This window comes from Paracoccidioides lutzii, assembly GCF_000150705.2.
Source record: "Paracoccidioides lutzii Pb01 unplaced genomic scaffold supercont2.15, whole genome shotgun sequence".
NCBI lineage: Eukaryota > Fungi > Ascomycota > Eurotiomycetes > Onygenales > Ajellomycetaceae > Paracoccidioides > Paracoccidioides lutzii.
This window is the reverse complement of record NW_015440961.1, coordinates 480,799-502,845: the sequence shown is the minus strand read 5'-3', so window position 1 is coordinate 502,845 and position 22,047 is coordinate 480,799. Positions and strand designations below refer to the sequence as shown.

Sequence of the window (22,047 nt, the reverse complement as noted above, 5' to 3'; positions counted from 1 at the left end):
AAAGCCGTTTACATTGTCCGAATCCGTCTCCCACGCTATGTATATATATATGTATGTACATGCCGCCCCTCCCCTATCTACCCGAAGGTCAACGCTTCCCGAAGATCGACATCATGAACACTCTTGGGGTTTGTTGTGATCTGCAAGCCTCAAACATCATTTGAAGAACCAAAGGAAATTATTAAATCAAACTGACAGGACCCGCTCTCTTTTTATTAGGGGCGCTAGAATTGCTCACTTGACGGGGGTTCGTGCGCTTAGAGCGGTCCAGGCATAAAATGTCTTTTTTTTTTTTTTTTTTTTTTTTTTTTTTTTTTTTAAAAAAAAAAAAGTCCAACAAGTGACAAAGACGCATGCAGGCCCTTAGCATTGTTGGTTGCTCTCGCATTAACTGCCCCACGATAACATTGGATGAACCAAGATCCCATTTCGACGCTTGTGTGGACGCGAAAAACCGACGCCCCCGCCACCACGCGATTACCATCCATGAATATTTTACCCCACGCATCCCTGCCGTTTTTCATGCACAGAAACCGAGAAAACGTTCGACAGAGGTGCCGCTAACTTGTATGGAGAGTCGGCTGACGGGATGGTGGTGGGCTGGCAGAGGAAGCTAGACAGGCATGGGGGGGGGGGGGGGGGGGACCGGGCTGGGGTTTGTTACTCTTGCGGCAGCATTTTAATTATTCTTCTATCTTCTATAGATATTATCCGGGCAGTGGGATTTGCGGGTTAAGAAATGCATCATCCATGGATAAAGGATGATCCCAGCCCTTGAAGCATGCAGTCTGAATGGAAAGAAAGGTCCAGATCGGTTTGGACGATTTGGAAAGTTAAGATAGACAGGGGAGATATCGGGCATCTGGATGAGGTTAGTGGGACAGTGGTGGGTATTGGTTGAAACTGGTACCACACCCACCCAGCATTTTGCTTCAAGTGACAGCACTTGAAGAGACCGACAGGCGAACCAAGAAATAACCTCCACCGTCTTCTCGAAGCAAGAGAATGCCAATAATTCTTAGTAATTAAGGTGTTGATACTCAACCAACCAGTTAACCAAAGAGAAGCTCTAGAGTTGTCAGCAATCCTCCCACGTAGATAGTTTAACTCAAATTCTCGGCGGAATAATATACCACCTCACTTACCTCCGTCGTCTTGGGGGGGGGGCCCCCGCAAAGAGTTAGTTAATAGCTAGTTCATTCGTGGGATCTGAAGTCACAGAGTCACGTGACATGATTAAACCCCGTGCCAGCCAATCACGGCGGGCGATGTCTATCCCCGCCCCCACGCATAAACCACCGACATGCTCCCTCCCACTTACTTCCCTCCTCCCACTTACTCCTCCCACTTACTCCCCACCCCCCATTTCCCCATTCCCGACGACGTCCATCCCCATTAAACAAGCCCACCACCGCCAAACTCGTCATGACTTGATATCAGCCAGCAACCTCTCGCCCGTTGTTTGCTCTTTTGTTTTTTTTTTTTTTTTTGTGATTGACCCAATCTTTGAATTCCCCCCAAAACTTCCCCCGTATCCGTGACCTATTTTTGTCGGCTACGAACCTGATCCAAAGAGTAGTTCCGAGTTCTCGGTTCCCCGCTGCAGCCACCTGCGGCTCACCCTTCCCCCTTCCCCCTTCCAACCCCCCTCCTCCTCCTCCTCCTCCCTCCTCCTCCCTTCTCCCCCGGGCCAAGCCGCACGCACATCTGATCCCTCCGTACCGTACGCCAGTTGTCTCCTATCTCGTCTGTGGTCGTCTCCCTATTCTTCTCAATCTCATCGCAGGCCTGAAGCAGTCAAGAATTTGCAACTATGGCGAAAGAGATAGACCCCTCATTGTCGACTTGGCCGGAGCATCTGAACGGAGACCTCCTAGTTCCCGTCTCTGGAGAGGAGGAGTTTTCCAAGTACTTGGATTTCGACTTCAACTTTGCGGAATTGGATGAAGTTGCAAACCAGCCGCACAATACCGTTAACGCTTCCAGCCCTGCTGTTTCGACCGCGATGCAGGATATTCAGCCACCCAGGATGGCGGCACCCCACCCGCATATGCAGGGTATATCTCAAGCCCCGAATTACCAACCTGCACTGCATCAACTGCACCACACGATGGGCGTTCAAGGCATAAATACGACAAACGGTCATGTAGAGCCGCAGTACTACGTCCAGAAACAAGTAAACTTCCTCCCTCAGAATTATGGTCAAGTTCCATACATTCCTCCAACGCCAAACAGCGCCGAGATGCACGTTGGGGTTCCGAATGGACTCGCCAGGTTGGACACTGGTAACCGGCGGCATTACGAGCATTACCCGAGGGCTGCTGATGACCAGGTATGAAGAAACGACGCGAGCATTGCGCAAGTTGGCAAAAAAGGAAGGGGAAGAGAGGAGGAACGAAAGAAAGATCTAGTTTTCATGCGATAGATACAAGATGCTAACAAATTGGATAGAGCGCTTTCACCCCGTCGCTTTCACCTGCAATGACGCCCTTGGATCAGCAATTTCGCCTTCCCGAATATACTGTCCCTGGCGAATATTTTACCCCCCTTACATCTCCCGCACTCGAAGCGGGGAACGCAAATAGTAATAACTATCTCTTCAATGGGGCCACCAGCCAGGCCCCAGATCTGGGGTTTGTTTCTTCGCCGGTAGACGCTACTAATCACCTTCCATCTTCCTCAGCTCCATCATCTCCCGTCTTTTCGCGGAAACCACGACGAAAACAGTCCTTTCCGACTCGAGCACCTGCGCGCTTTGTTCGACAATCCCCTTCAGTTCGCCCCCTTAGCCGACGAAAGACGTACTCCAATTCAGCTGTTCCTTCAGAAGAGAGCTTCTACCCTGCAAACCGTGAGAAGTCTTCAAGTAGACTGCCAGCGAATCCGATGGATGGGTATCATCATCCAGGAAGCACTGAAAGTTCTGGGCAGGATTCTGTTTCTCCGGAACCGCTATCAGAGCCGTTGATGCCCCCTCCTGCGCTCCCGCGCTCTGTGAAATCTCCAGGCTTGGGCGCGCAAGAATCAATATCTGAGGCGATAGCCAGGGAAGCCGCAACCCCTGCTACCCTGATGAAATTACAGAGTCAACCGCAGCCAGTGCAAAACTCTGGGGCACACTTCTCGAGAAGCGGAGGTGTCGTTGTTAACGAATACGCCGACGAGATGATGGAGGATATCTTATTGCCCGAAGCGGCATCATCCAATTCTGAGCTCGCTACCGCTTCTTCTGGTACAATCGTGACAAATCCTGAGGCTACTCCCACGCTCTCAGCCAACCAGACGCCAAAGTTAAAACCCATGAATAGTGGTTCCTCGGATCTCCCAGCTATTGCTTCTGCACCAAGCCCACAGGTCGGGGCCATGCCATCCCCAACTGGACCAGTTGGGATCAAGAGGGTCGATTCGAAACTGAACGGGAGGATATCGAAGAAGCGATCAAGCATTAGTTCCTCCCAAGTTAGTCCTGCATTGCGACCAAAAATCAGCCCTAGTATTCAACCCTTAATTCGCGGCGATGGTAAGTCTTCAACACCTTTTCCCCCCACCCCCCCGTATCGTAATCCTAATGGCTAAGTTATTAAATCTTTACGACTGGAAATAGTCCTGAATATGACTCCTGAAACTTCAGCTCTCTACCTCGCCTCCAAATCCAACTACCAACACATCATTGAAGGCACCCTTCTACCAGGCGTATCGTATCCAAATGCATTGGCCGAAAACCTAAGTTCAAAGCGCACAAACCATAAACTAGCTGAGCAGGGACGTCGAAATCGTATCAATACTGCACTCAAGGAGATCGAAGGCTTATTACCACCTGTACTAATCCGGGAGAGGGAAAAGGCCGACAAAGCTGGTGGTAGTGGTGGTGATGGTGACGGAGCGAACGGCGGCACAACCACCAGCACCAAAACGCCTGAGAAATCGAATTCAACGCAATCGATCAGCAAGGCGAGCACGGTTGAGTTAGCGATTATTTATATTAAGTCGCTGCAGCAGGAACTCTCGGAAACCAAGGAGAAGCTGAAGCTGACCGAGTCGAGGCTGCTGGAGTACACCGGGAGTGACGGGAAGGCAAAGGAGAGCGAAAAAGCAGAAGAGAAGGTCGAGAAGGGTTAACTGCGATAACCCACTATTTGAACGTAGTTTACCGGAGCTTACCTTGTTCGTTTTACTCTCGTTTATGATTCCCTTCCTTTTGTCTTTCAACCATGATTTACTGAATGGGCGGTCCAGTCTTGTTTTCTTGCCTAATCCTGACTAATATATCTTCTCCACCTTCATCTTATCTTTTTATATTTTCTTCTTTGCTGTATACATTTCATTTATATTGTTTATACTTTGAACTTTCTTTAACGATTTTTGTGAATGGTTTCTTATGGTGAGACATGGAGTGCGATATCTAATAGCGAGCCCTTGTCACGGTCCTTATGCCTCAATTATATCGCTGCCTCCCATTTCTTTATCCTTAAAAAAAGCACATATTTATGCGACTTCTCGCTTTCCCCCTTTTTATGCCCATGTTCTTTTTAATTTGTCCGGCCATGATTCAAACTGGGTGGCGGCGGCTCTTTGAAGGTCATATTTATTCTTGGAATCGTTTGCCAGGTTTCCTATTTTCTTGACCCCTTTCATCTCGTACCGTACATATGATTTACGTATGGATAATGTTTATATTCAATGACTTTTGCTACCCGTTATCTCTATTCCTTTTTGGAATGATGCTGCGAACCCCCGATTTACCGGATTGGCTGACTATATGCAAGAATAATTCCTTGCCAGATCTTACAAAATGGCGAGCTCTTATATCGTCGACAGGTAAAATTTCTTTTGCATTCGAGAACACGACTACAGATAGTTTACTACCCCCATTCCCCCTTATATGATAGTTAAGATAGGCTTATGCTCTAGATTATTACCATTGCCTCCCGAGTTGAACAAGCGTCCTAATACCCATCACTCCCACATCTTCTCACCTTATTACAAGTGAGGGGATTGGTCTGTTTGAGATTGGAAAAGCAGCAGTGCCTTCCAAGGATACAAAACTCCCTCATTGTTACATTATCTATCTGTGTATTGCTTGGTATTCTTTTGCTCGGACTCACTGCCCTATCCGGGGACCAGTGGAGTGCGCGTTAGCCAAACAGTTGGGCATCTTCTTTCGTTCCCTAGGGTGACGGAGTCTTCTCTGCAGAGAGAGATCGTTATCATACACTGCCCCCCCCCCCCTTTTAAAAAAAACAGGGAAAAGAAAAAGGAAAATCTCCCAGCATTCAATTCAATGAACTGTGAATGATATATCAATAAGAGCAAGAGTCAATGGCCCGATGGCTATTAACGCTGCCTATTGTCTGCCAATCATCATTCAACAAAAATTGGCAGAGGGAGGCTTGCTGGTCATTCATACAGGAGAGCTAGGTAGTATTATACCCGCCCCACTTTCGAGTTAAGTACAAAGGGCATTATATATAAATGCACTTGTACAGAGCAACCTTGTCACAATAGAAGGGGAATGAAAGCTCTTTGCGCCACTCTCGCCTTCGCAAATATATGGCGGAGCGGAGAAATTGGTGTAGGTATCTTCACTCCATTCACTTCCAACCAGCCTCCCCCCTCCCCCTCCCCCCCCAACATTTTTTGTGAACAACTTATGAGCTCTAGAACTCCAGGGACCTCAGCTGTCAACAAAATGGGTGAATATTCAAATATGCAACACTTCCTATACTCAATGGGGCTGGGAGACAATGGGCGGGAGTCACTGCCTCCCCCGCTCTTATTGCCCGCTCCAGAGAGGCCCCGCTCATTTCCCCTTCTTCTTCTTTTCTTTCTCTCACAAAGCTCATATTTGTTCTCATTCCGCTTACTACAAGGACGGCCTACCAAGAAAGAATCAAAGCTCTCGAAATCCAATTCCCTTCATTCGTTTTATACTGCACTGCAAATTCTATCTCTCCTTTCACTCTATCTTTCAACCCCTATTTCTCCTTATATCCCAAACTGCCCAAGCCCTTCCAGTTTCTAGCACTAGCACTATGCAGGAATTGAAAGTCGCTCCCATGATGGCAGGAGATGACCAGCAGCTACTGCTGCCAATGACATACGATCCCGTCCATGATACAGCGCGCGAAAAGAAGGCGAACGAGAGACGTGACCGCATCTTGGTGATGTATTCCAAGATTTATGCCGTCGCCAAGCTCTTCCTTGCTGTCTTGACGTCGTTTGCAGTCGAGGTAAAGCAAATGCCAAAAAATTCCCTCCTCGCAGTAGAACGACCGCAGATGCAGTACATAGCTAACCTTGTATATGGGACAGATGGACGACGGATCCACTAGCATTAAATACCACGTCGACCAAGTCGAGGCTCAAATGACACAGGACTCCATCCCTCGTCTTCTCGAGACCATCGAAGATCTCTTCTATATCCTCAATGCACACCTGAATATCGAGATCTCCAACGTGCAGTTTTGCGAGAGTTTCCAGCGTGGCGCCAGTGGCGATATAGAGCTTATGCGCAACGGACGCACTCTGGCCCCTTTTATTGTTGGAAAGTACCTCCCGAACACCACCCGCGTCCACATGATTTTCCAGGCATGCAAACGCCTGTTGAAATCAGATGACATCTGCGGCCTTCTCGACAGAGAGCTCATCCACAAGAAGCAAATGGCTTATGTGGAGAGAGTCATCGAAGTCTATGCCGCAAACAACCTGGGCGTTAATTGCCATCTGGATGACTTGCGAGTTTATCGCGGATATATCGAGCGGGTCGTATCTTCTCGCGAATCTCTGTCCGAAAAGGAGTGGACCGGCCTAGATCCAATGTATAACTACGCACCCTGCATGATTCTCGCGACGATGTCAGAGAAATATCTCCGTTTCACAAGCCAAAGGAACTCTAGCAACTGCAACCGCAACCGCAACAGCAACAGCAACAGCAACAGTCGCAGCAATCACGGCTTCTACTACGCCCTCGCCACAGGCGCAGATACAAACAGCTCAACCCACCCAGCATCTACAAAACACAACCACAGCATCTCAACCAGCAGCTCCAACTTCTCCTTCACCTCCTCCTCCTCCACCACCACCTCCTCCACCTCCTCCGCAAGCTCCACAGACCGCCTCCTCCCCAAGCACCGCTACATCGAAGCAAACCGCGAAGCCGCCTACGCCAGACTCGAAGGCATCTCCGTCGGCGAGTTCAGACGTTTCCAGGGAAAACGATCCCTGCACGGATACGTCCGCGACCAGCTTTGCGTTTGTCTGGGCCACTGCGCCTGCTCCCGCAAGTGCACCGTCAAGGAAGCCCCGGTCTGCCCCTGCAGTGCTCGCCTGAGCGATCTCTCCGACGACGACGACGACGACGACGACGACGACGACATTGACGTGTTTGATAAGAAACCGGTTGTAACGGATTCGATGCGGTTTTTCTCCGAGCACTGTGCGGATTTGGCACGTGAGTTGGCTGATGGGTTGTGTACTGTTCGTGTGGGGCCGGATATGACCTTCTTCGAAGTTTATATTCAGATTAAGAAGAGTGTTGGGGCTTTTCATCAGGAGGTGTTGGCGCGTCGTGAGGAAATGATGATGATGATGTAAGGAAGGAGGAGGCTTGTAGATATGAGAAAGGTGGGGTGCATGTTCTTTGAAAAGGTGGGATTCGGTTGTATCTTTCTCTCTTTTTCGTTCTCTTTTTCGTTCTCTTTTTCGTTCTTTCTTCTTCATTTTATTTCTTTTTAATGGGTTTATGCACTGTGCTTACTTTAGGGGACGTCCGTGAACATGAACATGGGAGGAAAGAGGTTACGGTTTATGGGGATGTTAGTACCTCTTTCGCTGTACATTTGCTTTTCACTTCTTGTGATTTTATTTTACGATTTACGACGTCAATGACAAGGTGAGATGGGATAGAAATGGGAAATGGGAAATCAGAGTCGGAATGGTTGTCTCGTCATAGTGAGCTTCCACTTACAGTACGAGGTTCGAAATAAGAAGTTGATGGAAATTTGGTAAATCCAATTTAAGTTATCAATTTTTTTTTATTCACACAGCTCCAATCTCTGGCCAAAGCTCAATCAACATCTAAAACTACTTTCATTATTGTTCTGACTTTATTATTAGAGAATTACCTCGCCCCTTTTCATCCTCACCTTTCTACACAACGCCCAATCCAAATAGTTAACTATCTCCCCGGAAACAATCGCCCGGCAGAATCCCAATCCGCATGCTGAAAGGCGCTTGCCAATGCCGTTTCCAAGAAAACCCCCAACTCCCCCGCCATCTTGACGATTCTAACTACTCAGCATGATGCCCTGGGTTTTTAAATCCCCATGCTTCTGCCATTGGACTTGATGTTACCCCTCCATTTATTTATTATCTGCAGCATTGAAGCAACGTCATAAATAATCATAACGATAACAAGCGAAGGGAAAGCAGGCGAGTAATCGAATAGTTAACCAGGCGAAGGGCTTCTCCACTGAAACCTATGGCTGCTGGATATATATGTATTTCCAATGATCAGCTATAGGTTCAATTGAGATGGCCAAAATTGAACGGGACCTGGCCTCCTGTGCTGAAAGGGGAGATTCGTATTCCCCCCCCCCCTTTTGCAATCTCGTCATTCGTGTTTTACGCATTTTCCTGGAATTTCTTTTGAGGGGATCGTGTGCACTAAACAGGCACAGACGAGTATTTTGAGGCCTACATTGTCTCTGCATCAGCTTAGGATGATGGAATGGATGGATGACGTTGAGGTGTATTTGACGAATCGGGTATACATATTTACTTCAACTTCATTGCCCGTTTACAGGCAACATCATAACAACAATATAACTACTCCGTATATAGATAGGTCCTAAGAGGACATCCGATCTATTTATACAGCTAGCAAGGCAGGTGTTTGTATTGGCTGTGGAATGCGCTACCACCTCGGTTTGAGTAGGAGAGACCTATCCATGGATGGCAGCTTGAATCTCGACACTGGAACCGTGGAGAGAGTAACAACGGGTCTACGGGGTGAGTACAGAGCAGGTCGCTGGGTCGAACGTCTGCAATTCTACAGCAATCTCTACAGCAATTCTGCGGCAAAGTTCGCAGCGATTTACGGAGCAACCAGCGATTGTCATTTTTATTGGGAATAAATATAACTGCTTCATCTGGTGTAGTTTACTCTATCATGTTTATTCAGTAACCTACTCCGTGTACATTGGTCGAATAATATTTTGAATCTAGCAATTAGTTGAACATCCCCACCGGAAATACGTTAATGAAACAAGTATTTAGCTAACTCGCGTTGGTTGATCAGTTCATGCCCGGCCACACGGGGCGGTGCATGGGCTCCGCCTATTTATCTATGCTGTGTCAGCCCTTGTTACCCCTCTGACCATCTCCGTCTCTGAACTGTCCATCCCTTCACCGGCACCTAGTATTTACATCATATCATCTACCGTACATCCACTCCTCCACAGGATGTGCTAACGAACCCCTCTCCTATGCGCGGCCCAGGCGAATCACTCCTACGCTGGCATGGTCTTTAATCTCTTCTTCCCCCCCCAGCGCTCTTCTTCCTTTTCTTCCATTTCTCCATCCATTCTCTCCTACAGACGACAAGCAGCATGCCTCTTCCGCCGCACCCTCGTCAGCTACAGAGCCGCCGCACCGACCTACGGCATCACAACGGACACAGCGGAATCCCACAGGGATCCCCCTCCTCTCTCGAACTTCCCATTCCGCTTCGAAACAGGTTATGCCCTGTGCCCCAAGAGGCCTTCCCGTCCCTTTCCGCCGCCCTTCCTTTCGATACCGTCGACTTCCTTCTCCGATCCCCTGACAACTCACTTTCGCAGCCAGGATAGGCGGCCGTGGGTGAATGGTGAGCTAGTCAGGGGCCTGACGAACGGCGACGATGCGGTTCTTGTGTCTGAGAATTATCTGGGTGTCAACGACGGTGTAGGAGCGTGGGCAACAAAGCCGCAGGGCCATGCAGCGTAAGAAAACAAACTTATGCATATATATATATATATATATCAAATCTCTTACGAGAAATATAAAAGGCTCACATCTGAAGCTGAATTATTGTATTTTTTTTTAATATATGTTATTCAACTATAGGCTATGGTCCAGGCTTATACTTCACTTCTGGGCTCTGGAGGTGGAGCGGAATGTCACCGGAGACTCCGCTCCAGATCCCGTCTCGCTCCTACAGCGCGCCTACGAACACACTATCGAAGCAACTTCCTACCCGAACAATTGGCTGGGCACCACGACGAGCGCCACAGCCCTGCTACACTATACCATGAACGATGGGTTTCTGGCTCCGATACTCTACGTAACAAACCTGGGTGACTGCCAAGTGATGGTAGTCCGACCACGCGAACAACGAGTTATTTTCAAGACGGAGGGCCAATGGCACTGGTTCGACTGTCCCATGCAGCTGGGCACGAATAGCGTAGACACACCGCGGGAACATGCGGTGTTGACGCGGGTCGAGCTGGAAGAGAGAGACATTGTAGTGGCCGTGTCAGACGGCGTGGTGGATAATCTGTGGGAACATGAGGTGCTCAAGGTTGTTTTGGACAGTTTGGAGGAGTGGGAATCCGGGAAGAGGGCGGATGATTCGTTTGCTGGGAATACACCCGATGGAGACAGGAGGATGGTTTATGTAGCCCGTCGCCTGCTGCAGGCTGCTAAGGTTATTGCGCAGGATCCATTTGCGGAAAGTCCGTATATGGAAAAGGCTATTGAGGAGGGGCTGGCTATTGAAGGGGGTATGTGGATTTTTTTTTTGTGCTGCCTCCGTTTCCTCTGCTTCCCGAGTACATTTTGCGTTTGAACCATTGCTGATGGCGTTATAGGCAAGATGGACGATATCAGCGTGATTATTGGAATGTGTATGAAACGGAACAAATAAGCAAGGTGTCCTGTGTTTTTTGAAATATGGATACCCAGCGTACTGAGGGGAGAGGATTGCCAACTTAGATCTTCCCGAAAGCTGGCCGTCCTCTATTCCTTCCCACCCACCTCGGACTTGTTCCCGGTCAGAGTAGCATTTGTCTGCCTTGTTTGGTAATAGCCCCCCCTTCTGCTCTGTAATCCAATCCTTGCCTGCTAACCCTCCATACCACGCAGGTTAAGACATGATCCCGGGCAATCGCGCACGCTTGTCCCTGAGTTCGTCTTCGAGTCCATAGGCGCCAACAAACAATGCCGAGTGTCAAGAACATTCGGGAACGAATCCTTGTCTATCCGAACACCTTCAGATTTGGCATTGCCATCTTGTTAACATGACGTTGCCCGACACAACGTGATGAATATGGAGAGACACGCGTTTATTTCCCGAATGGGATTCAATACCTGGAGATAGAGAAATTTTTATCTAGATTTTAACGTCTTTTTTCCTGCTGTACTGCAGTTGAATGAAGGTTTAATTAACTAGTTAAGGCTTTGATTAAGTCTTGGTCACGTATATGCATACGTATCTGCTTGGAAGGCACATAATAAACCAACCAACAAATTCCAACTCATAAATCTGTTTTTATATGCTCGTCCTCTTTCCTTCCCTTGTTTGCCTCTGCATTAAGTGCTGGCGGAGATATCAAGGAATAAGGTCCTGAGGTGAAGCTGTGTTGACCAGGTGTCCTGGGGAGCACAGAATGCCTATGGGAGAGTCTGCACCCGTTCTGTAGGGGGCGTATACGCACTCTGGGCTGCAAACAGTCAAAATCTCTTCTCTTCCCAGTCCGCTCTCCAAGGGATTTTGAATATTGTTTCCCTCTTTCATGAAAGATGCTTATCTGTTTGCCACTTGGACATGTTGCCATCTCTGCTTGAGCATGATGTGTTACACTCCGCAATGAAATGTATCTGTGTTATCTTCTATGAAGCAAAAATAAGCATATTTATTCCAGCAGGAATTCCTGAGAGTATCAAGAATCTGCCGGATAAAATTTCTATATATATATATATGAAAATTTACTTCATCTGGAAGAACTGAAGTATATCTTTCCCTTCCCTACTATTTATTGTCTATCAACCCTCTGAATAACCTTTATTCACGGGAGAAGAAAATTCCATCTGCTTCAAGGCTCATCAACACCCCTATTCACCCTCTTCCTCAACACTCTACCATCCCATTCAGCAGAACATAAAACTGAGCTCTCATCCACATTCTCCCTCCATCAACATCACCAACAAGCAAACTCCACACTTTGATACTTGCTCCGATACTTGCTCCACATACCAACAACATAAAACATAAAACCAAAAAAAAGAAAAAAGAAAAAAAAAGAAAAAAGAAAAAAGAAAAAAGAAAAAAGAAAAAAGAAAAGAAATGTCTACTAACCACAAACCGTTCACGGACTCCGTTCCCTTCCCCCCACCATCCCCACCACCCTCCCCGCCCCGGAGCCAACGCCCTACACCAAACGAGTCTTGCCCATCCAAACCAAAATGCCAATCCCTCTATTTCGCCTATGGCACCCACCTCTCCCTCTCCGAACTAGCTTCCCACTGCCCCTCCAGCCGTTACATAGGCCACGGCCACCTACATGACCACCGCTGGCAAATTGGCCAGGAGGGGTTAGCAAACGTCATCCCTAATCCCGGCGAAACGGTCGAGGGGCTCTGTTATCTGCTTGATTCGGATGATGAGGAGAGGTTATATGAGCACAGTTGTGGGGGGGAGGGCGCGGAGGGATATAGGTATGAGAAGGTGGTGTTGGCTGTTAAGTTATTTCCTGGACGGGCGGTTGTTGTTGGGCGGGATGTTAGGGAGATTTTGCAAAGTGACCTTGGCGGACGAGGGGCCGTGTTTGGACGTGGGGGAGAGGTTGCGGGTTGGAATTATTATAGTGCGCTTGTTGGTGTTCGGGCGCATTGCAGGAGGTTCATCAATAAGATGGGCAGCTCGTGCTTGTCTGTGGATGATTCTGCGATTGTGGAAGAGGGAGCACGGGGGAATGAAAGGCAATCATGCATGGCGGTTGCGGCTGCAGTAACCGGGGAGAAGGTTGATATGTTGGTGTATCTGGACAGAGACACGCGTCGATATCATATGAGAGATTATAAGGATCGTGTCCGGACAGAAGGGGGACATGCGATCGTACAGTGTCTGGCTCGTGGGTTGCAGGATGCCATGGTTCTCGGAGTTTCGCCGTTGTATGTTGCTAGAAGCGTGCTGCCTCAGCTTGGGTTAGGGTGAGACGGAGGTGTATGATGGGCACCAGTGGTTCCTTTCAAAGTTTATTCGGAGCAGGTTCGCTCGGTAGAGCGTTCGCCTCATTTCAATGCTTGTCAAGTTTCCATGGTAAATCTGTTCTCATTGTGTGTAGCTGAAACCATTTCATGATCTCCTGATGTCAGCTGCCATTGAGGTCCCGAACCCGACAATTGAATGTAGATAGCTAACTGTTTTCATTTCCCTAGACAGCAGAGTCAAGATTTCTATATTTACTGTCCAAAGCGATTGCACAAAAGGCGAAACAGAAGATGCATAGTTAGATGGAGCAGATGAAGTTGACCGTGTCCAAGGTAGGGCTGAAAGTCAAAAGCGGTTAAAGCCAAACAATGGGCACGCTAAGTTGTTTTGAGAAGAAAACCCTGGAGCTAGTCCTAAATAGGGCGGATGGTCTTGGCGAGAAAGATTTCCTATCTAGGAAATATCCCAGAAGTCGGCATGTTTCTTGCTCTGTGTACATACATGCATCATACATCAATCACCCCCAAAGTCGCTCACGTTAAGCTGTGAAGATGAGGGCAAAACGGTCAAAGAAGTATCGCAAGCTTATGCACCAATATGAGCTCACATTTGGCTTCCGCGAGCCCTATCAAGTCCTCGGTCCGTTTCTCGTATTGGGGTATTCCAATATATGTTTATTTGTATATCAAGAAAACTGACGTATGCGCAGTGGATTCGAATCTCCTACGCACCATATACTCCTTCAAAATGGACCTCGTGCCTGCTCTCGAACGAACGTTGCAAGGCAAAGTAAAGCCATGTATGTTTTCACTTTCTCCGCCTTTGCGACCGCCCATCTCCCCATCCTCGTGCTCCGTTGTTGGGGAAAAAAAAAAAAAAAAAAAAAAAAAAAAAAAAAAGAGAAAAAAAAAGAAAAAAAAAAAAAGAAAAAGGAAAAGGAAAAAGAAAATACCCTGCTCACAACCTATTTTAGTTATTACAAAATGCTCTCTTGCAACCGTCATGGCTTCGTCGCCTCCGCAACCAAACTCCAGACCAAACACGCGCCCACCACACCTCCCACCACCAACCATCCTTCCCCTCCGGTACTGCTCCCACAACGAAGAATCCAAAACAATCGACGAGGTCGACTGTCTCCTCTCTCTACTATCGCCCAGCTCTGAGCTGAAGAAAAACAAAGAGCACTACATCCTGGCCACTGCGGACCCGTCGCCGGCTTCCGAGTCGACAGCTAGTAATAATCGTAAGCAGCAGAAATGGAAGTCTACTGCGACTCCGGCTCAGGAGGCGCCGGCAAATTACCTGCGGAGAGGGGCACGGCAGATTCCCGGTGTTCCCATTATATATGTGAAGAGATCTGTGATGATTTTAGAGCCGCTGAGTAATTCGTCGGAGGGAGTAAGGGAAGGGGTTGAGAGGGGGAAATTCAAGGCTGGGGTTACTAAGATTGTGGCAGGGAAGAGGAAGAGGGGTGATGATGGTGAGGACGAGGCGGGGGGGGATAGGTCTGTAACTGTTAAGGAAAAGAAGGCAAAGAAAGTTAAGGGACCTAATCCGCTGAGTGTGAAGAAGCCGAAGAACAAGATTAAACCAACTAGTAGAGATGGTGGTAGAGAAGGGGAGGAGGACAGAGGGGTTGGTGGAGTCGAGCAACATCCTGCTTCCGATTTAAAGGGCGCGGATAAAATGGAGCCTTCGAATGTTGGCGGAGAACCAACCGGGAAGACAAAGAGGAAGAGAAGGCATAAATCTCATAAATCGGATACGGCAGGGGAGGCTGGCGTGACGCAACCGGATGAGCCCCTTGCTCTTGAGTCGTGATACCCGCAAGAATACACTTTCTTACAATTTCTGATAGTCTTTCCTGGCTTCTTCAAGAGTTATGTAGGAGCACTCTGACAAGCAGAAATTTAGAACCCTTATTAATGAACGGATATTGATATACAATTATACAAATGTTGGGTAGTAATCAACCGGAGATGTCTGCGCAGAAAGTCTTGCTGCATATCATCCCCATGATGGCTGTGCTTGGAGAAGAGAGTCCATCAAAAAGCCAAAGCAAGATCTATAAAAACCCAGATCTGAGTCTTAGAGTACGCTAGCACACACGATAAAAAACGCCAAAACAACCCATCCCCAGGCAAAAGAAAGATCCTCTCCCCGCCTTGCCCCAGTCCCGGCCGCCAACCCGACTTCAATCTCGCATATGACGCAGAGTCAACCAACCACATTCCCACCATTCCTCCCAATCATGCCTCATCGTCCTTCCTCCAAATTTCCTCAATCCGCTTCCTGTTCTCCCTAGCCTTCTCCCGATTCTTCTGTGCGCGCTTATATCGTTCTCTTCCGAGACACCGGTTCACTTCCCGTTTGATCTCGTTGCAGCCGGCCAATGCTTTGTGTAGGAACCCCCGCGCATGGCATTCGTCGAGCATGGTCATGATCTCTTCGCAGTCTGAATTCAATGGTTAGAGGGGGATTAAAATGGTTGGGAAGAGCGGGGAGGGGACGGTACTTGTGTTGTGTTTGGTATGCAGGTGGGAATGCATTTTGTTTTATGTAACTTGGAAAATTATGGGAAGTTGTGTCGATGATTTGGGGGGCATTGACTGTGCAAATTGGCGGTTAAGGCAGGAATAACGGCCTGTGAGTGGACTATGCGTCGAGGCTTCTGCCTGTCTAGGGGATCGCTAGATATGGAATGTTCTTGTTCTGTGGTGTTCTGTGGTTAAATTGATGTTTGAATGAAGTCTTGACTCGAAGTTGGCTTCTCCGCTGCGGCAGTCATCCGATGTTTTTCGCCGAGCCAAGGCAAGCAACAATTCTGCCCGGCGGTGAGTACGCGGAGAAATGCCCCCTCACGCAACAAAAAAAAAAAAAAAAAAAAAAAAAGGGCGTTGGGGATGAAGTTGATCAACTCAAACGGGAGCGCAAATGGTGAGTGACGCTCTCTTTTAATTCGGCTTTCTCCATTCCCTGGAATCTTTTTATGGTTCTCTTGTAGGAAAGGAATTACTCTTCTTTTCATAACCGGGTGCGCGAAAAGAGGTGTTTTACTACAATCCAACCACCTCCGCAAAGAGCACGATTCCAATAATATTAAATTATAATACCTTTCATTCAATTGGCTTTTTCAAGAAGGATAAGATGTCTATGATAACAGCAACTACATGGGTGCGCCGCGGTGTGGCCGCCCCGTTTCCAGAAAAATATGAAATCGACGAGGCGGAGATCAATCGGATATCGGAGCTAGCAAAGATTCAGCTTGCAGATGCAAAGATAGATCTAAAACAAGCACAGGATAATCCCAACAAGGATCGAATGGATGTGGGAAAGGAGGAAGATGATCAGAGTGATGGGGATTCTACGGAGGGAGGCAGGAAAGAAAAGGGGAAGGAAAAAGGAGAGGCAAAGGGGTATGCATTTTTCCGAATACAAGAAAAGGCTCAGCTTGCTAATGTATGTACGTGTGTGTGTGTGTGTGTGTGTGTGTGTGTTATTTATAGTGGGAGCAAGAAAGACGAAAGCATTAATGATGATGACCTAAAAGAGTACGACCTTGATCATTATGACAGCGACCCTGTGGATGAGGATGGCGAACAAGTCACGATGTTCGGCAACGTCAAGTCGCTTGCGTACCACCAGCCCAACGAAGAGGATCCTTACCTAGTCATTCCGGAGGGAGCCGACGATGACGATGATGATGAGAGAGAGGAATTACAAATTCTACCAACTGATAATCTTCTCTTAGCGGGGAAGGTGGAGGATGAGGTTGCGCATATGGAAGTATACGTCTACGAGGACGAGGCGGATAATTTATATGTGCATCACGATATCATGCTACCTGCTATCCCACTGTGCCTCGAGTGGCTGGATATACCCGTTGGTCGGAACTCTGAAAACCGAACACACGGAAATTTTGTCGCAATTGGCACGATGGAGCCGGATATCGAAATCTGGGACCTAGACATTGTGGATTGTATGTATCCAAACGCCATCCTGGGTCGGGGTGGGCGGGAAGAAAACGCAGAGGCAAGCACGAAAAAGAAAATGAAAAAGTCCAAAAAGGCAAACGAAGACTACCACGTGGACGCCGTCCTTGCTCTGGCAGCGAACAGGCAGCATCGCAACCTCCTCGCATCCGCATCGGCAGATCAAACCGTCAAACTGTGGGATCTGACCACAACCAAATGCGCTAAGTCTTACACAAACCACACAGATAAAATCTGCTCCTTGGACTGGCACCCGAAGGAGTCAACGGTCCTCTTGAGCGGAAGTTACGATAAGACCGCCGTAGCTGGTGACATGAGAGCTCCCGATGCAAAGGTTGCGAGATGGCGGGTAGACAGCGATGTCGAGAACGTCCGGTGGGACCCGCACGATCCCAATTTCTTCTACGTCACGACAGACAGCGGGATGGTATACTGCCACGACGCCCGGCAGGAATCGGCCAAGGCTGTGTGGATGTTGCAAGCGCACGATTCCTCCGTCTCGTCCTTCGACGTCAACCCGACCATCCCTGGTTTCCTCGTCACGGGATCCAACGACAAGCAGGTGAAGCTGTGGAATGTGCAGGATAATAAACCAAACATGGTTGTTTCGCGGAAACTTGAGGTTGGGAAGGTATTCTCTACGACATTTGCGCCGGATCAGGAGGTCAGTTTTCGCCTTGCGGTTGCGGGGAGTAAAGGGGTGGTTCAGATTTGGGATACATCTACGAATGCTGCTGTGCGTCGCGTTTTTGCTTCGCGGTTGGAACCCTCGGCGCAGGAGGAGGTTAAGGAGCGGATGGTTGGCATTTCGCAGAATGATAGCAGTGATTCAGAGGACGATGATGAAAATGGTGAAGGTGTTGCGGTGGGCGAGGAGCGTGACCAGGACGGATGTGAGTCCATGGATGAAGATTAGATCCCCTCCCCTTCCTCCTCTTGTCTCTGGTTATTTTTCAGGTTACTGGTTACTGGTACCACTGCCCTTATCACGGAGTATTTTTACGGAGTTTGTGGTCCCCTTTCTTCTTTTTGTTTTAATTGCTAGCTGAGAGAAAAAAAGGATAATATGGTTACGCGATTGGGAGTTTTTTTTTCTATTTAATGACCCCGTTATATTACCATTTCCCCTCCAGTGAGCCAAACAGTATGTGGTGGTCAGAGCGAGCAAACAATCGACTGCCTTTATGCCGCCTTGCATACATATATCAGGCAGATCTGGAGGTCATCCGCAGGCCAACGCCGACTAGACCGGGCAGGCAGGGAGAATGTCATAGGTAAAAATCTTCGCGCTCCCTTCTACTGCTGCCATCTTCGTGCTGCCCCTTGCCCTCTTTCCTCTTCTCCTAATTGCTGTCCGTTCAAATATTATGGACCCAGAGCTCTGCGGATGCTCCCCATGCCCAGTATACTATTTCCCCCTCTTATCTAGGCAGACTAAGTTAAAGTGCATGTTGGCCGTGGTGCCGAGTTGAAGGCCCGAATTCTGGTAATGCACACACCGCCTCTCTCCGCTGAACGAGAATCATAGGCAATCTCACCACTTCCTCCAATGGGGATATGGCCAGAGCAAAGAGTAGAGATGATAGCAGACAGGAGAAGAGGATGGCCACTTGCTTATGAGCGAATTTTTTTTACAGATGGAAAATAAACATCGCTTGCTTTGCTGGTCAGCAAGATATAACTTTCTCACCTGCGTAGGTGTCCTTCAAACAATGCGAACAAGGGTTTTCGGCACAAGCAAGCCACGGATAATTAATTACATGCTTCAAGGAACATGAAAAGGAAGGGTTGACATGGAATGAAATAAGCTTAGGTCATTTCATGATTACTCCTTGCATCCTTTGGTATATATAGATAGCATCACTGACAGATGGCGGCCAATGCAGGCCTCAGTCATTTGCAGGCTCCATTCCGTTTGATGCCAGTATATCCAACCCACCCAACTCAACTTCATCTTACAAAAAAAGAAAAAGAAAAAGAACATCTCCATTCATACTACCTGTTTCAACATCTATCTCCTCTCCAAAGGCCCCGGGCCCCCTAGTCTTTTCGGAGTTCCAGGCACGCGTCATATGATATATAGATAGAGAAGGAAAACAGATTATTCATGGATTGCGAAGCGAAATTATTTAATAAGATACTGCGTTGTTGGGGAGCGTGGATATGGATCCCTTGGGGAGGCCTGGGTCGATTCGGCGTCTGGCAGAAAGCGACATACCCTTGCCCTTGTGGGTGAGATGAACGTGGAGTACAATAGCAAACACAAGGCAAGGAAATTACGAACAGTTGGTGCTGATAGTGGACAGAAAGAAAGAAAGAAAGAAAGAAAGAAAGAAAGAAAGAAAAAAAGTCTTGAATTCGAGAAGAGAAGAGGGTGGGTGGCCTCTGCGTTTTCATCCTTCCATTTCATCTTTTTCCCGTATAAATCTACATCTATATCTAGATTCAAAATACAAAATAACCTCAGTATTAACCTGACCCCCCTTCCTGCTGCCAGTTGCTTTTGCTTCTGCCAGGAGTGAAACCACCAGGCAGACACCTAGGGATCAGGAGCCCAACAAGACGACCAGTTCAATGATCTCCATTCCATTCCTCAATTCTCCAGCGCCATCACGAACCTGTCGTCATCCCGCACCAACCCCACCCCCCTCCCAGCGAGGGAGTTCGGAATATCAAAGCTTGACATGTGGACCAACCATCAACACTGGGGACCTCTGGGCGCGGCCGCCGATGATATTGCAACCAGTTCAATTTCTCAAGATCGCTGCCCAAGTCTGCGTAGTTTTTTGGTTCGCACATGTTCATTTGCTACTGCTACTACCGTTGAAGATGATTTAGGCGAGTTGAGCTTCTCCCTCTTGGACCTTTATCTGGAGTACGTACATACAGAGCGATCAAGATTGTGAAACGGATGCAACGGTGAGAAATGGAAAAAAAAAAAAAAAAAAAAAAAATCTCCGCAAGATTGGGGGCCTTGCATTTTCCCTTGGGCGAGGATATATTCGCCTGTGTTCGGTCAGAGTCGGGGACAGAGATATTGTCTTGGGGTGGGGATATATTTCTTTTCTCGGGTCATGTCTGGAGTTCATTCAACAATATCTTTATTTTCCCCGTCGAGTGGTCGATGGGATGAGAGGCTGGAGTTGAATTATCAGCTAATTACCACCGACACCAGTGGGGATGATAATAATAATTAAGAATAGCATCGCATCCTGAAGATGGTCGTAGGACCGGGCACATGGGCCACAGGCGTGGGAGGTTCGTGCTGATTTCTTATGTTTCTATCGGAGGGTTAGGCTAGGTCAAGGGAAATCCTCCCCCTGGCGCTTCCATGTAAGGGATATGAGAATAAAATGTCGGGTTCTTCCAATTAATGGTTCCTGGTTGAAGCATTATTGGTCCATGTCAGCAAAAAGGGAGGGGGAAGAAGGGGGGGGGGGGGGGAAAGTGAATAAACAGAGAAGATGACAGTTTTAAAAATAGTCTGTTGATTTCAACGTGGCAGATCGTCTACGGATTTAAACTTGGAATAATCGGCATTTGAGCGAGGGGAGGAATAAGCAATTATTAATCAATGTATGTGCTGTGATGTTGATGTTTTATGTTCTGCGCTTAAGAAGGTGACAGTGTTTCGAAAGTCAGAAACATAAAACCTCCCAAGAAAAACGGCTCTCGAGTCGATCACGAGTCGATAGCTGCGTTGATCAGATTATAAGAGATAACTCCCGGTGGCGCTCCTTCGCAGACAAAAAAGATGGATAATATAGATTCTCCACAGCACAGAGCTATGGAACTCCTCCGGAACACACGTCTCTCCACATGTTAATTCTCCTAGCCGCCCGCCTTCCGAGCCACAAATAAAAGGAAGAGAGAGAGAGAGAGAGAGAGAGAGAGAAAGAAAAAAAGAAAAAGAAAAAAAGAAAAAAAGAAAAAGGGCATTCCCATCAATATCCCCACTATTTCCCATTCTGTCAGTGGCTCAAAACTAGCCTGTGTTGGCATAGAAGGTTCAGACGCGGGATTAAGGTCGCAGAGAGCCATTTGATTTAGGGCCAGGAACCAGACAGGGATTGCTTCATGGAGCCAGTCAGCGAGTCAGCGGCTTGGGACGCGAGGGGTCAGAACCATCTGAAGGATCTGCGCCCAATCAGAGGAAGCTGCCTGATGGAACGGAGTCCAGACGGGGGAAAAGGGGTTTTTCTGGCAAAGTTCGAGCCTGTTGAGGTTTGACTCTTTTTGACTCTTTGCTTCTTGGCTCCTGAGGGACAGCCCTAGAGGAGGATGAGGAGCAGGAAATGAATGGGCCGGTAGGTGCCTGAGGACGTAAAGACCGAGTCGCCAGGGCTGGGGTCGGGCCAGCAGTTGGCTGAGGGCAGCAGAGAAGCCATGAGGGATCTGGGCTCGACTGAGCGAGTTAGCAGTGGTTAAGGAATTAAAGTCAAGAGAGAGAGAGTCGACAGGGCTGTTAGGTTAGCGGGTCCCACTCTGGCCGGCTGCGGGCCAGAGTTACCACTCAGAGTCGCAGTATGTAGCGTGGCTCCACCTTAATCAGGTCCCCCAGGGGCCAAAGGGACGAGCGCACTTTTGGCTTGTCGTCCCACTGGAGTCGCTGCTGAGTCGTGCCCGCTGAACAGGCCCGACTGCGCTGCCAAGCAGCCGTGGAGTGTTCCAGGGGAGCCCGGGGGAACCAACGCGTTGTTTCGTGTGGGATGTCTGTCTGTCTGTCCTCCATCGCCAGTCAAAGAGGGAGCCAGAGGGAGCCAGAGGGAGCGAGAGGGAGTTGTTGTACGGGAACGAACCCTTCACCGCACCCCTACCCCCCCCCCCCAAATTAAATATGCGCACTTAATTGCCCGCCCTATCCTG

The 22,047-nt window shown here is 48.3% G+C and overlaps 8 protein-coding genes across 8 annotated transcripts; 6 read left to right on the top strand and 2 right to left on the bottom strand.

The window, feature by feature from the left end:
• Positions 1-1,813: 1,813 nt before the first annotated feature.
• PAAG_05676 (hypothetical protein) lies at positions 1,814-4,119 on the top strand (the record flags this gene model as incomplete). The annotated part of the gene is made up of 3 exons (XM_002792345.1): positions 1,814-2,332; positions 2,452-3,520; positions 3,605-4,119. The coding sequence occupies 3 exons, from the start codon at positions 1,814-1,816 to the stop codon at positions 4,117-4,119; spliced, it is 2,103 nt and encodes a 700-aa protein (XP_002792391.1).
• Positions 4,120-6,032: 1,913 nt separating this feature from the next.
• On the top strand, positions 6,033-7,593 carry PAAG_05675 (hypothetical protein; the record flags this gene model as incomplete). Its single annotated transcript, XM_002792344.2, has 2 exons — positions 6,033-6,230; positions 6,313-7,593. 2 exons carry the CDS (start codon positions 6,033-6,035, stop codon positions 7,591-7,593), a joined length of 1,479 nt encoding a protein of 492 aa, XP_002792390.2.
• Positions 7,594-9,519: 1,926 nt separating this feature from the next.
• On the top strand, positions 9,520-10,903 carry PAAG_05674 (hypothetical protein; the record flags this gene model as incomplete). The annotated part of the gene is made up of 3 exons (XM_002792343.2): positions 9,520-9,980; positions 10,105-10,760; positions 10,848-10,903. The coding sequence occupies 3 exons, from the start codon at positions 9,520-9,522 to the stop codon at positions 10,901-10,903; spliced, it is 1,173 nt and encodes a 390-aa protein (XP_002792389.1).
• A 1,419-nt stretch (positions 10,904-12,322) lies between these two features.
• On the top strand, positions 12,323-13,192 carry PAAG_05673 (hypothetical protein; the record flags this gene model as incomplete). The annotated part of the gene is made up of 1 exon (XM_002792342.1): positions 12,323-13,192. One exon carries the CDS (start codon positions 12,323-12,325, stop codon positions 13,190-13,192), a length of 870 nt encoding a protein of 289 aa, XP_002792388.1.
• A 548-nt stretch (positions 13,193-13,740) lies between these two features.
• Positions 13,741-15,010, top strand: PAAG_05672 (hypothetical protein; the record flags this gene model as incomplete). Its single annotated transcript, XM_002792341.2, has 3 exons — positions 13,741-13,828; positions 13,899-13,988; positions 14,163-15,010. 3 exons carry the CDS (start codon positions 13,741-13,743, stop codon positions 15,008-15,010), a joined length of 1,026 nt encoding a protein of 341 aa, XP_002792387.1.
• Positions 15,011-15,438: 428 nt separating this feature from the next.
• On the bottom strand, positions 15,439-15,738 carry PAAG_05671 (hypothetical protein; the record flags this gene model as incomplete). Its single annotated transcript, XM_002792340.2, has 2 exons — positions 15,439-15,644; positions 15,705-15,738. The coding sequence occupies 2 exons, from the start codon at positions 15,736-15,738 to the stop codon at positions 15,439-15,441; spliced, it is 240 nt and encodes a 79-aa protein (XP_002792386.1).
• Positions 15,739-16,336: 598 nt separating this feature from the next.
• Positions 16,337-18,097, top strand: PAAG_05670 (periodic tryptophan protein; the record flags this gene model as incomplete). The annotated part of the gene is made up of 2 exons (XM_015845645.1): positions 16,337-16,605; positions 16,696-18,097. 2 exons carry the CDS (start codon positions 16,337-16,339, stop codon positions 18,095-18,097), a joined length of 1,671 nt encoding a protein of 556 aa, XP_015699871.1.
• Positions 18,098-21,276: 3,179 nt separating this feature from the next.
• Positions 21,277-21,913, bottom strand: PAAG_05668 (hypothetical protein; the record flags this gene model as incomplete). Its single annotated transcript, XM_015845644.1, has 2 exons — positions 21,277-21,576; positions 21,725-21,913. 2 exons carry the CDS (start codon positions 21,911-21,913, stop codon positions 21,277-21,279), a joined length of 489 nt encoding a protein of 162 aa, XP_015699870.1.
• Between the last annotated feature and the right edge of the window lie 134 nt (positions 21,914-22,047).